This window comes from Zalophus californianus, chromosome 9 (genome assembly GCF_009762305.2).
Source record: "Zalophus californianus isolate mZalCal1 chromosome 9, mZalCal1.pri.v2, whole genome shotgun sequence".
Lineage (NCBI taxonomy): Eukaryota > Metazoa > Chordata > Mammalia > Carnivora > Otariidae > Zalophus > Zalophus californianus.
The window spans coordinates 94,609,767-94,624,307 of record NC_045603.1 but is presented as its reverse complement, the minus strand read 5'-3'; the positions used below and the strand labels follow the sequence as shown (position 1 = coordinate 94,624,307).

Genomic DNA, 14,541 nt, shown 5'->3' with positions numbered 1-14,541 from the left:
GACTTCCTTAACAGGGCAAATGTTTGAGGAACGTTGTCTCTTCTCCTAACACACCTTAACAACAACAACAATAAAAAACCCTGCAGTTCATTCATCTACTTCTCCCTGTCCTCTCCTATTTTTACAGAGAACAATATTCCTTCTTATCCTCTTAGTATTAAATCACTTAATACCATCTTCTCATCAGGGCCCTTTTTATAAAAAGAACGACTGAAGATTTCTCAAACTAGAATTAGTATGACAGAACCAAGTTTTTCTTTCTATTGCCCAAAACTCTCAGAAGTTAAGTGTTCTCATCCTTTAGATGTTACTAACTTGTAGCATTCCAGACCATTGCTATAAGGTATCTCCCAGTAAAAGCTACATCGCAGCCAACAAAATAAGAAGTTATGGAATAATATGATTCACACTAATTTTAAATAATCTAATTAATTAGGTGTTTCCTTTCATTAATCCAGGTCATTGCCCTCCTTTATTATTTAGCTTCTCCAGGAAATTGCCTTAATCTAGATAAAAGTACTTACCGCCTTTACACTGTTATATATGTATGTACATACATATATAAGTATATATGATATATGAGCAGATGTATTTTACTGCGTAGGTGTGTCTAAGGCTGTGTATTAGGATATAAAGGACAGCTAGGGATTATCTGAGCCACTTTAAAAGGGCACAGTTGATGGGGATCAAAAAGGAGTTGCAATGAGAGAAGAGTAGACCCTAAAAACCACTTACATGGTATGTGTGCAGCTAGTGGGTCTCTTCATTATTTTCCTTCTTTGGAGATGTTGTAGGATGCCAGTAGGAGGGACTTCAGGATATGGTGGTGCCCCTGTTGGTATGAAAAAAATGAGAGTAGCAAGGGAACTTTAGGTCCTCTGGAATATGAACTATAACATGACTCTATATCCACCTGGGCTAACTGCCTGCAAAAGGTAGAGCCAAAGGAAAAACGCTAGATACAGTATAGTTGCTCCCTGGTGATCAAGTAAGAATGTAGCTTAGAGAGTTTGGGAGTAAAAAAAGGTGTTTGGGAGGAAAAAAACTGATAATTTAGGAAAATGTTGAGTTTTTACAAAAGTAACAGAGCAAAGTGAGAAATGAGACCCGCCCTCCACTCCCCAAACATGGGAAAGTACTATATTTTCTCAGATAGGTTTATAAATCTAAGGACAACGTATTTTATACAAAATCATTCTTGGAATTATTCTTTGGATTTTAAAACCTCTTTTGGAATTAGTAAAGTGTTGAGAGAAAAAAAGAAAAAGAAAGCAAAAAAAAAAAAAAGTTAAAAGGAGGAGAGGGATTTCATATCAGCCCAGTTCAAACCTCAGAGATCATACTGAAACCTCTTCCCATAGCATATGCCATCCCCCACCCAAATAAACATACTTGTATATTTGCATACAGGTACTACTTTAGGGACCCTCCTTACCTAGAGTCACCATCTCATAAAGCAGGATCCCAAAGGACCAGCTGTGAAAGAAACAAAGCCATTTACTTAATTTATATTTCTGCCTTTCCTAAAGAGAGTTTACTTAAACTATCAGGGGCCTTCAGTGAGAACCCTATAAAGGCAACGAAGGGGAATTAAAGGTGTCTCAAAACATAAGCAAAGTAATTAGAAAGCATTTCTGTTCAATCCCTTTCAAGTCTAATCTCTTTGCAGACTGGATTTATGTCTCCTTTCTTCTATATTTCACACTAATAGATGTTTACTATCATTTGCTGAACTTTTTCATCCTTCCCATTCATTCCTACTGAAATTCTAGCCTTTAGTCCTAGCACAAGTCTCAGTGAGGTTTATCATTTATCTACTATTTCCTCAATAGATCTAACTGCCCAAACCTAGGAAAAATATTAACAAAACAAGCTTTACATATAATGGGAATAAATATTTGCCAGAGCAATATGATTTAAGACATGTTAATTTCACTATTCTATAAATCACATTAAACAAGCAGTATTTCCCAGTTAAGCTTATTACTCCCAGACCTCTACTGAAAAGCAGATGTCAGTGAAGCAGCAATGGAAATCTCTTAATTGACTCACCATATTAACCGATGTTCTAAATTTCCTCTGCTGCTCATGACATTCATACTAGTAAGATTTTTTTTTTTTTTTAAAGATTTTCTTTCTTTCTTTTTTTTTAAAGATTTTATTTATTCATGAGAGACAGAGGGAGAGAGAGTGAGAGAGAGAGAGAGAGAGAGAGAAGCAGAGGGAGAAGCAAGCTCCCAAGGAGCAGGGAGCCCGATGCGGGACTCGATCCCAGGATCCTGGGATCATGACCTGAGCTGAAGGCAGACGCTTAACCATCTGAGCCACCCAGGTGCCCCCATACTAGTAAGATTTTATGTTACATCTATGTGCTTCGCCAAGCTGCTGAATTATATGGTTACCGAAAGTCAACTGTGATTCTTTCCAGTACTGTTTATACCATCAGATGCATCAATGTAATTATGTAATCAGTTCAATATAAATGCAAAAAAGTATTAGCTTCTGAAAACTAGGTTGAATGCTTTGAAAGTATTCTATAAAGATATACTGCTAAAAAGAAAGCATTGTCAAATTGTGTGGGTGAGCCAACAGTAGAAAATTAGAAAAAATAATAATAAACTTCTGCAATCAAATTGCTTCACCATTTTTTTCAGATTTCTCACTCAAAATCATCCCAAACTGAAACTCAAAAATAATGTGTTATGGATGCTATTTATACGAGAAATACAATGTATAACTTCACTTGGCAGGTCAGTCCTCATAAAAAAGGCTTTGGCCCTCCCCCAAAAGATCAATCAATAAATGTACATTTATATGTTTTAAGTCAAAATAAATTATTCAAAGTATGTATGTTTCTTTTTCTTTTAATAATTCCTGGTTTAACTGAACTTTTGATTAGGTGGACCCACCTCGTTCAGATAAAAGGGACTCTACTAGATTAAGTCCTTGGATATTGGTATAAATAATCTTTTCACTTTCTTTTCTCTTTCCTGATTAAGGCTACTAATCTAATACAGAAGGAATACTTTAAAAGGCACTAAAAAGGATTGCAGCCAGATGTCAAATATGAGCTCTGTCACAAAACACACATTTCTCCTGGAGAGTCTGTCTGACTTCTGAGTAGAGATTTCACATGTAGACATAATTGACAACAGATACAGTCATGGTTAGGAACTGGGGGACATCTAGGTCAAGAAGGGAAGAAGTCCAAAGGGCAGGAACAAACCGTACACGTCTCCTTTGATGCCAGCTGGTCTCAGCAGAAGCCGTTCTGGGGCGAGCCACTTGAGAGGTACGATGTGAGTAGCCGGGATGGCCCCTCGGACATGGACTTCGTAAGCCAGGCCCAGTCCACAGAGCTTAGCAGTAAGATCACTTTGGATCAGGATATTCCTAGCTGCCACATCTCCATGGAACAGATGCTTATCCTGGAGAAATTCCTGTAAGCATAAGATCAAAGATGGATCAGCTGTTTGAGTTCATGGCTTGAGTCACAGACAAGAAGAAGCAGTCCTAGGAATCCTCAAAAAGACAAGGACATTTTCAACTCTGAACAAGTCTCATTGATAATGACATATCACTTCCAAGTCACCATAATGAATCAGACATTTTTGCATTACGTTTAGGATTACCAAACTGAACATATAATCCAAATAGCATTAATACTGGGTTTGGAAAGTATGATCACCCATTCTGTGTCAAGCTCTGACCCCTGCCTGAATTTACATTTCTCTCAGATAGGATCCAGCTACACCCTGGAAAAGGAAGCAGGTTTCAAGTTTCTAGCAGCAGTCCCCCAAACAAGGTAATACATACATAGCGAAATTGAGTGTCATAATAATGAATTTATACAGAGCTTTATATCATCTCATTTTGTCCCTAAAATAACTAGGTCAGATAAATCTAAATGATTACATTAGATCACACAGTTTTGAGTGGTAGTGACCAGAACCAGGTATTCTAATTCATAGGAATTAAAATTACAAATTCTAATAATTTTCAAGCCAGCCTACAAATCAGAATTGCCAGAGAGCTTTTTAAAAACTTATGATTTTTGCCCCAGCTTTACTTAACCAAAATCTAGGGAGAAGGAACTAGTAATCTCTATTTTTAAGAAGTATCATAATGATTCTAGCACAGCCAACAAAGCATTTGAAAACCATTGCACCTGGATGACAATGATTTGCTGCAATTATTTCCCCCAACATCAGGCTATTCAAGGCATAAGAAGTTGAAAAGCTATACATGACCAAAGAGCTAGAGATTGAGGTCTATGATTGCTAAATAAGAATGACATTAAAAAAAAGGGGGGTGGTTTAAGATGGTCATTTCCAGTCATTGATGATGGAGGAAACAGTAACTAGCAGTTTTCTGTCCCTGGTGAGGTCAGGTTTTAAACAAAGAAATTATACTATCATGAGAAGAATAAAGAATTAGTGACTTTGAGGTTGTCAAAGTAAGAAAAAAAATAGTATGACAATGCCTTATAACTGGTAACCCAAAGCCCTGATCAGTGCATCTCTGTGGGGCACCACTGCAATTGTGGCTCACAATACGAGGTAGGTTGTATCCTGACACCCTAACTTCATCAAGGGAGCATACCAACTAGGACCTCCAAACACTGTAGATAATATTCATTTCTACAATGTGCTCTCTCCTGTGCCCCATGGGAACTTCGGCTGTAACTACTGCTCTTTTTCACCTCACTGCTTTCCTAAGTTTTCCCAGATTCCATTTAGATCCCTGGTACGTTTCACACCTCAAGGAGGCAAGATATGTCAAATACTTGAAACAGTAGCTTCACAGAGCCTGATTTTCTATATAGCAAATGCTAATTTTAAGCAAAGTTATCTAAATAACTTCATAGAAATTGTCATCTAAATTTCCTAATTCTGGTAAAGGTACTTTTTATTTTCTCTTAAATCCTTTTTTTCTCTTACCTCTTTATTTAAGTTGGTTTAAAATGAAGGAATGATCTCACTGTTGCCCCTTTTTATTTCTTTTTTTCTCGTGTTCCTTGTTCTTTTTAAAGTATATGTATTTCCTATCACATTCAGTATCAAAGCAAGTCTCCAGCCAAGCGTGTTCTGAACTCGTCTTTCTTGTTTTTCAGGCATAAAATTGTGCACTTCCTTCTAGCTCTGCAGCCTTTCACCCATTTGGTTTGTCTTCCCGTGTCTCCTCCCAACTCGCTCGCTATTTGCCATCTTACATCTCTTAATATTAGTATATATGGGGAAGTAAGAGTGTCAAGCATATATCTCTTGGCCCTGGTTTTTGACCTTTAAGACTGAGAAACTTTTAAAATCCTTCCTGTTCCTTCTACAAACCCTAAGTTGATGACTTTCTGCCTAGAATTACCAATCCTGTGTATATTATCTAAATAATTTCATAAAGAAAGAACTGAAAACAATTTATCAGTGCTTGAGTTTCTGCCCGTTAACTTCCATCTGATTTTCTTTATAATCTATAGCCCATTTGGAAATATAAATATGAGAAATATGATGTCAAATATCAGACTAACAAGAAAAATCCATACCATCTGTTGTCATTTTTCCAAGCCTTACCAAAGCCCGGAGGACCTGCCTCCCGATGTGATATACTTGTTTTTCTGTGAGATCATAGAGAAGGCCATCCATGGTCATCACATCCTAGAGAGACAAAGAAAAAACATGATATCAAAATGACATGAACAGATCTAAAAAATAAAATAGGGGCAGATATATTCTTAAATGCAGATGTCAAGGCAAAGATACAAAAACATAGGGATGAAAATTCAAGGAGAGGCTAATATGAGAGATTCTCAGATATGCAAAGAAGTACAATGATATATTGACCTAAAAAAAACAATAAGGAATGTAGATAAATAACCAGAATGAAGGAAGAACAGAATAGCAGGTAGGAAAGACAGATATCATAAGACTATCCCCTGGATAAAGCAACAATTTTCCTGGGGCACTGTGTGTGTGTGTGTGAATAATTAAGCGCATTAAGTCAACACATTATTGAATGACTACTATGTGCCAGGTTCCATCTTCGGAACTCAGAACGCAAGAGTGAGCAAAATAAACATGTCTGCTGCCTTCTGGAACTTAAAGTGTGACATCAGAATCAAATAATCATACATAAATATATGGTTACATGTCTATAAGCTCCATGAAGGACATGAAAAAGAGCATATGATGGTGACAAAAAAAGATCTGAAGGATGAGTGGACAATGACTATGCAAAAAAAAAAAGGAAAGGGAGAAGTTTGATGTAATGAGAGAAGCATGTGTAGATGGTCTAAAATAGAGAAGCATAATCGTTTTAAAAACTAGAATAGCGTAGAGCAGAGAACAAGTTACAGATGAATAACCTCTTACAAAGGCCTAAATGCCTAAAGACTTGCACATTGTCCCATTTGCACCACTGGATGTAAGGCATTAACAGGGTCCCTTTATCATACACATTTAGCAGTAAAGTAATCAGTCTTTTGGGGAGGCTTGATTAATATTGAACTTGTTCATTGGTAAGTGAGGAACTAACTAGGGAAACATGCAGTACTTCAGAAAGAGGAATATGTAGAGAAGCAGAAAAACTGCAAGCAAAAGGACTTGCATTTTAGCCTGGAAATTTCTAAACATTTACCTTTTTTTAAATATGAATTTGAAGTACAAAAACCTTCAAGCTGAATGTCTCCTCAACCCTGGCATACTAGAGGGATGTTATGGAATAGAAGACACATTTAAGGCTAACAGCGATAAAATTACAGTCAATACTAACAAAAGTTTTTACATGCATAATTTCTGTTAATTTTAATAATAACTTATTATTATTCCCATTGTACAGATGCAGAAAATTCAGGCTCAGAGGGATGACTTGCCCAACAAAGTCACATTGCTCATAGGATATAAAGCCGAGAGTTCATACCCTAAATCTGCACTGCCCACTATGATAGCCATTAGCCACATGTGGCTGTTGAGAAGTTTATTATTTAAAACTAAATAAAATTTTAAAAATTCCATTTCCCAGTCACATCAGCCACATTTTAAGTGCTCCATAGCCGCATGTGATTAGTGGCTAACATTTTGAACAGAGCCCATAGAGAATTTTTCTGCCATCATAAAAAATTCTATGGGATGGTGATACTTAATCATTATTATGTTCCTATAATGTCTCTGCTTTGTCGTTTGCCAGGCTATTTGACATGTGACCAGCTAATCAGCCAGGTCAAGCCTTTCCTTCCTAATGCCTCTGCCCTGCTGCTCACCCGCCGACAGGTCCAGAGAAAGCTGAGCAGGTCCCCTTGGGCCACATCCTCCAGCAGCATATAGAGCGGCAGCTCCTCTGTGCAGCAGCCTTGCAGCTGCACCAGGTTCTCATGCTTCCCCAGGTGCTGATAGAATTGGATTCGCCCTAAGAAATCCTGCACCTCATGGAGACCAGCCGGTTCTGTGGCAGACAGATGAACCAGGGGAAGCAATCAGAACATCACCAATAAAATGGGAGGTATGAGGGAGGAAGCAACCTCAGATGGTAATTTTCAAGACTCCAAAGGAGAATAAGTATAGACAGAAAGTAAAGAGAAAGGGAACTAATTAGAAGATAATTCTCAAGGTCACTGATTTTTTTCTTGTCAAAACAGAGAATCATAGGCCTTAGAACTGGATAGACTTTCATCTGCCTAAAGAGACAAGTGTTCACATTCAAATATTATCACTGCCTAGGCCTTTTGAGTATTCGTGCTTATCCTATCCTTGTTCTGTTTTATGTATCTGCTACTACTGGTCCATATAAAGAGAAAAAAAGAAAAGAAGGAAGGGAAGGAGGGAGGGAGGGAGGGAGGGGGGAAGGGAAAGAAAGGAAGAAAGAAAGAAAACAATATTAGGGAAAGTGATAGTGCAGACAAATGAAGGAACAACCTCAAAATCCATATGCACTAATATCCAGTATGAAAAAAATCAGTTTTTTTCATATTGGTATCAGTTCTAGCAACCTCAACAGGCATCACTGAGCTAGGGAAAAACCCCAAGAAAAACATTTCTGTCTCAAGTTTTCATTTTCTATCCCCTTCTTACTCAGCTCACAATTGTGATCACAGCTATTTGTTGATTAACATCTTAATGTCTGTAAGCTTGTTAGCATTCATGGCTGCGGGCTCACAATGGAAAAGTAAAAAAGGGAAAGGGAACTCAAACACTTCTTTTACCTTTCAAAGCCTTGAGGACAACACTCTTTGGCTTAGCAGGGTCCCCAGTGTACATCTTGGTTCGATAGATGGCCCCACAACTACCACTGTGGATCTGCTCCAGAACTTCAGAGAGTTGCTCCCGGGGCACCTGCAGCTTAGCCAGAGCATGAGTGGTAGTTCGTAGGAGGCTTTCCACCGATGTCTCCTTAAGTGGCACAAACACACTTCCTCCATGTCCTGCCGCCTCCCAGCTTAGGCCCCTAGATGGAGGCACAGGGGCAATGCCTAGAACAAAGAGATGATACCAATCATCTTTTCCCTACCCTAGGGACTCCAGGAAAGCAGAGCCTGGAACACACTGGCAAGGAAGTTCCTTTAGCAATTTTCTCTCTGCCCGATGTGGGGATACCTTCTGTGAACCAGCATCAATACCAACCTTGTGAAACATTTATAATAACCCTATTACTTCTAAGACAACTCAAGATGGACCTCTGGAAAGTGGTAATGACATTTTCATTCTACTCTTCTCAGGATTACAGTTCAGTATTAGTATGGAAACAAGTAAGGAAGTTCCTGAGTTGGTACTCAAACCACAGATACCCGAAACGTGGTGGTAACTACCAGTAGGGACTAATGCTTAAGTCAATTAAATGGCTTTTAAAGGTGGAGGGAAGGTATGGATAACTACTCAACTCTAAGCCGTGCCTATTCTTCCTCCCTTAAGATGTCCCCAAAGTCAAATTGCATATTTCCCAGAGTCTCAGTCAAAAAAAAAATCTTCTGGTACTTTCCCCTTTTCTTACTCAGTTTTTCTCCATTGGAAAAGAGAAATTCATTCTTCTCATTAAACCTCCATTCATTCATTAATCTATCCATTTATTTGGCAAATATCACATCCTGCATGCCAGGAACTGTTCTAGGTGTTGGGAATAGGCAAAGCCCAGAATCTTATGATTACTTTCTAGTGGTAGGAGAGAGGGGAAACAGATAATAACATATGAGGAGATGAGTGTTATAAAGGAAAATAGCAGAATCAGAGGCTATCCGTGATGCTATTTTATATTTCAAGGCCAGGACAAGCCTTTCTGATAGGATGAACATTTGAGAAATGCCTGGAAGCAATTAGAGAGCAAACCATACTGGTATCAGGGAGGATATTACAGACAGAGGGAACAGGAAGAGCAGAGGTATTGAGGAAGAAGCATACTTGGCATATTTGAGGAAAAGAAATGAAGTTAGTACAGCTGGAACCATGTGGGATAATTGGAGAATCATACGAGATGAGGCCAGAGAGGGCCCAGGACATGGAAGGTCATTGGAAGAATTTTGTCTTTTTTATTCTAAAAAGAATTATATTTTATTTTATTCCAAGCAGAGAATGATCAGGACTGACTTAGGCCTTAAAAGAATCATTCTGCTGTCCTGTGGAGAACCATAAAGCGACCGGGAGAGAAGTAGGGAAACCAGTTAGGAGTGTATTACAACGATCTATGAAAGATGAGAGACGCTTGAGTTTCTTCTAAAGATAGAGTTAACAGGATTTGCTGATGGATTGGATACAAAGTATGAGAGAAGAGGAGTCAAGGACATCTGCAAGATTTTAGACTGAACACTTCATAGAAAACCAGAGGACATTTGTGAGGGAATTTCAGGACCTTTGCTGTGGGCATATTACATATGAGATGTGTATTGGATCCAAACTGCAAAATAAGTGGTTTAATACAGGAATCTGGATTTCAAGGGGGACTACAGTTAGAATAGAGAAAGGGTTTGAATCCATAAGACTGAAAACGAGACCATTAAGGGAGTGACTATAGGTTTAAAAGGAAAATAAAGTGTTTCAAGAAGGAGAAGGTGCATAATTGTTCCAAATGCTTTTGACAGGTTAAGAAGAGGACTCAATATAGCTGTTATTGGCAATCTCTGAAAGAATTGTTTTGGTGGAGTGGTGGGGATAAAAGCCTTATTTTAGTATGTTCAAAAGAGAATGTGACAAGTAGAAGTCATGAGAGTGAGTTTAGACAACTTCTCTGAGAAGTTTTTCTGGAAGTGAATTAGAAGAGAATTGGGATAATTTTTTAAATGTTTTATTTAAATTCAATTTAGTTCACATATAGTGCATTATTAGTTTCAGGGGTAGAATTTGGTGATTCATCAGTTGCTTATAATACCCAGTGCTCATTACATCAAGTGCCTTCCTTAATGCCCATCACCCAATTACCATTTAGAGAGGGAATGGGGATCAGCCACTAAACAGTTTCTGATCACTGTCATGATTTTTTTTTCTCCTCCTTACTCTTAGTTTCATGTAAGCTAATTCACTTTCATTATATGCTCACTGGTACTTCAGAACAGGATATTATCTCCTACTTAATGTTTCAAAGACTGCTATGAAGGCTACCCTTTTTCATCATATAGTCCAGGAGCACAGAGGAGGACTGGGCTCTATTACAGAGTAAAATGTCATCCTTCGAGGCTGGTAACAAAGCCTTGGGCTTTACCCAGTAATCTTCCTCCCCAATATGTAGACACTCGCATGGCCAAATATTTGATAGTGCAATAGGACAAAGAAGATAGAAACAGGTCACATGAAGCCTCTCTTGCCTACTGTTGTTTCAACTAGCAAGCATATACTGCGTTTCTACTCATGACTTCCTAGAGAAGAGCTCACCTCCCCTCAGCTCCACAAGAGGGACCCCATACCTCCTCTCCCATAGCAGGGACTTCACCTTCTAGACTTGGGCTCATTGAGACTTGGCTCTTACTTTCTGTAATCTCCATCTTCCCCGGCCCTTCTCCCAGCCCCAGTTTGAGTTTTACCTCGGAGTCCAGGAGACTGTTGTTGAGCTCTTTGTCCTCTGATAAAAAGCCACAGGATGACTGCAAGAAGGATAAGGAAGGTGCCAACCAGAATGGTTGGGATGATGATGATCTCATACTGCTGCTCCCGGACAACTGGGTAGGAAATCAAGCAGGAGGAGGAGAGATTGAAGAAGAACCCCAATCTGATGTCCACACAACTTCCCCTACCCACACAGTCCTCAGCTCCTCATACATGAAATGATCATTTCTTCCTTCTTCCCCTCCATTTCCATACAATGGAACCACTATTGGGAATCTTGCATGATACCACTACACCAGCGGCGCTGGAACCACTATTGGGAGCAGCTCTCTAATCAGAAACCCCAGTGTCCCCACTTCTCAGCCTATCAAGTGTGCTCTGTGTCTCATCTCTCATTTTTCCTGCTGAGGTGAAGGATGCAGCATCTGCATCTCTGATTGGCACTTGTCCCTCTTCAAAGACAATGACCTCTAGTGCCCATTCCTTTATGAACGCCATCTTCATTTCTACTAGAAGTCAACTCATCCTCCTAGAATCTATGCAGAACTTCGTCTCTGTCATCCTAGAATCAGAAGATAGGCATCTGTGGTGTCTGTCCTTACCACACAGCTTGTCACTGAGACTGCATTCCAGTAGCTTTCGTGCCATGCCCCTCTCATCTCCCAGGCCACACAGCTGTCCACTCCTTTGCTTGGCCCTCAGAGAATGCACAGAGCACCACTGAGAATAATTCCCAAGGGTGAAATTATTCTGAAAAAATAAAATGGAGCATACAGAGAGTTTTAAGATACCTCAAAAGATCATTAGGTATTAAGTACATCAGTACCTGGAACTTTCTTTTTTTAAAATTTTTTATTGTTATGTTAATCACCATACATTACATCATGAGTTTTTGATGTAGGGTTCCATGATTCATTGAGTGTGCATAACACCCAGTGCTCCACGCAGAATGTGCCCTCTTTAATACCCATCACCAGGCTAACCCGTCCCCCCTCCCTCCTCCCCTCTAGAACCCTCAGTTTGTTTTTCATAGTCCATCGTCTCTCATGATTCGTCTCCCCCTCCGACTTACTCCCCTTCATTCTTCCCCTCCTGCTATCTTCTTTTTCTTTTTTCTTAACATATATTGCATTATTTGTTTCAGAAGTACAGATCTGTGATTCAACAGTCTTGCACAATTCACAGCACTCACCATAGCACATACCCTACCCAATGTCTATCACCCAGCCACCCCATCCCTTCCACCCCCCACCACTCCAGCAACACCCAGTTTGTTTCCTGAGATTAAGAATTCCTCCTATCAGTGAGGTCATATGATACATGTCTTTCTCTGATTGACTTATTTCACTCAGCATAACACCCTCCAGTTCCATCCACGTCGTTGCAAATGGCAAGATCTCATTCCTTTTGATGGCTGCATAATATTCCATTGTGTATATATACCACTTCTTCTTTATCCATTCATCTGTCGGTGGACATCTTGGCTCTTTCCACAGTTTGGCTATTGTGGACATTGCTGCTATAAACATTGGGGTGCACATACCCCTTCGGATCCCTACATTTGTATCTTTGTGGTAAATACCCAGTAGTACAATTGCTGGATCGTATGGTAGCTCTATTTTCAACTGTTTGAGGAACCTCCATACTGTTTTCCAGAGTGGTTGCACCAGCTTGCATTCCCACCAACAGTGTAGGAGGGTTCCCCTTTCTCCACATCCCCGCCAACATCTGTCGTTTCCTGACTTGTTAATTTTAGCCATTCTGACTGGTGTGAGGTGCTACCTGGAACTTTCTGAGTCATCCATTCATCTCTATCCACCTACCTGATATTCAAGTGTGAAAAACTTTGTTTTTTCCTAGCATTTTCCCCCTTTCTATTATACAACAAGTATAGCCTTGATCTGGCCTTATCCTTTCATGCCATTGTTTCTCAAATTATTTAAAGGTTCCTCTCCTACCCAAGACCCCTGCTCCAATGCTCAAGTTCATGTTCACACCACCCGTCTGAGCAATTGTGGTCCATGGGTTATATGGAAATGATCTACCTCCCCTATAATCCTAAGCAGGTTTAATATTTTCTTTTCTGTGTATCACTTATTTTTTAATGGGAGCCTTCCCTGGTCATTATATATAGGCAGACACAGGCATTCAGTCCTACTAGTATATAGATTAAAGGGAGTATCCAGAACCAAGCCATTTTCTTTCTCTCTCTCTTTAACTATATAATATATACATATATGTGTATATATTCATAAGTTACAAAAATAAAAAATTAAAGTGCTATACCATAAAAATCTTTCTCCTACCCCATCCTTCTCCATTTATTCAGTTCCCAATCCTCCTCCAAGTAAACTAGTTTCTTGCTTACTGGGCCAGAGATTCTTTAGGTACATCACTTTTAATTCTGTATGATCAGCATATATTTGAAATTCCACCTCCCCAAACCTGGTCCTTTCTTTCTAAAGAGAGCTGGTATATATATATATATATATATATATATATATATATATATATATATATATATATATACACACAAACTTTATTTTGCCCTTGGTAAACAAAAGTCTTCCCTGGTTCTAATTAATTCTGATGGATCTGGGGGGAAAAAAAATGGTGATTTTTTTTCAGTGTCTAGGTGATCCTAAGTGTGTGATCTAGTTTTGTAGTGATTTGATAACAAGGTAAAATTTTACAAATCAGAATTACAGAATACTATATTGTACATAAGTGCTATTCACCATATTATGCGGTCTTCTATTACATGTTGTGCTTTATTATTGATACTAATAACCACAATGTGACTTATTGAGGCAGAGTCCCTTAGTGCCTGAAATACATATATAAAGAAACCTTCCAGTTCCAGCCTCACCCCCTTTTCACTATTCTTGAAGCTCCGTGATTGGGAGATGAGAATTAGACAATTTTCTTACAACTCAGAAGAAAGACAAGTGTGTGGTTGGTTGACAGAAGCCCATGTATACAGAGGAGTGGCCAGGAGGAAAACTGGGGAGAGGAAAGTCACCTTCTTATCTGTGGGCTTGTACATAACAAGGGATCTATGAAGTCAATGAATTATAAGATAACAAAGTCCATCTCATCTAGTTTATAAATCAAGAAAGCAAGGTGAAAGGGAGTTGAGAAAGTTTCCACAGTTCCACAAGACCACAAGGAAGGAAAGCACTGGTGCTAGGGCAAGAATCAGGGAGCCTTGAGATGGGAGAGAAAGAGAAGAGCTTAAATAATAAAACATTAGCACAGTCCAGAGAATTCAAAAGCTGCTTGAAAATGTCTTACTGCCATTCTCATTCTTGTTCTCCTTTCCTCTTACTTCCTTTTCAGTGCACTATCAGATGTAATTGTGTTCATTCAGGGAGCAGCCAGTTTAACAAGTTTGGCTCTCCGGGGGAGTGTTCTGTGAGCATAATCTCTCTTAACCACAGTACAAGTGGAAGAAAAAGTCAGTCAGCAGCTGGCTCCAGCTTGGAAGCTCTGCCCAGAAACGAAACTACACACCCACTAATACATA

At 39.1% G+C, this 14,541-nt stretch overlaps 1 protein-coding gene across 2 annotated transcripts in view; it reads right to left on the bottom strand.

Annotated features, from left to right (window-relative positions):
- The window catches only part of STYK1 (serine/threonine/tyrosine kinase 1), a 40,833-nt gene that overhangs the window by 3,598 nt on the left and 22,694 nt on the right, over positions 1-14,541 (bottom strand). For both annotated transcript variants that reach the window (XM_027595558.2, XM_027595560.2), the window contains 8 exons: positions 11,618-11,765; positions 10,994-11,128; positions 8,192-8,458; positions 7,253-7,434; positions 5,568-5,651; positions 3,232-3,440; positions 1,436-1,476; positions 736-832 (listed from right to left, as the gene is read on the bottom strand). In XM_027595558.2, coding sequence (XP_027451359.1) covers positions 736-832; positions 1,436-1,476; positions 3,232-3,440; positions 5,568-5,651; positions 7,253-7,434; positions 8,192-8,458; positions 10,994-11,128; positions 11,618-11,663 — 1,061 coding nt within the window. In that variant the 5' untranslated portion in view covers positions 11,664-11,765. The remainder of the gene's footprint in view (positions 1-735; positions 833-1,435; positions 1,477-3,231; positions 3,441-5,567; positions 5,652-7,252; positions 7,435-8,191; positions 8,459-10,993; positions 11,129-11,617; positions 11,766-14,541) is intronic.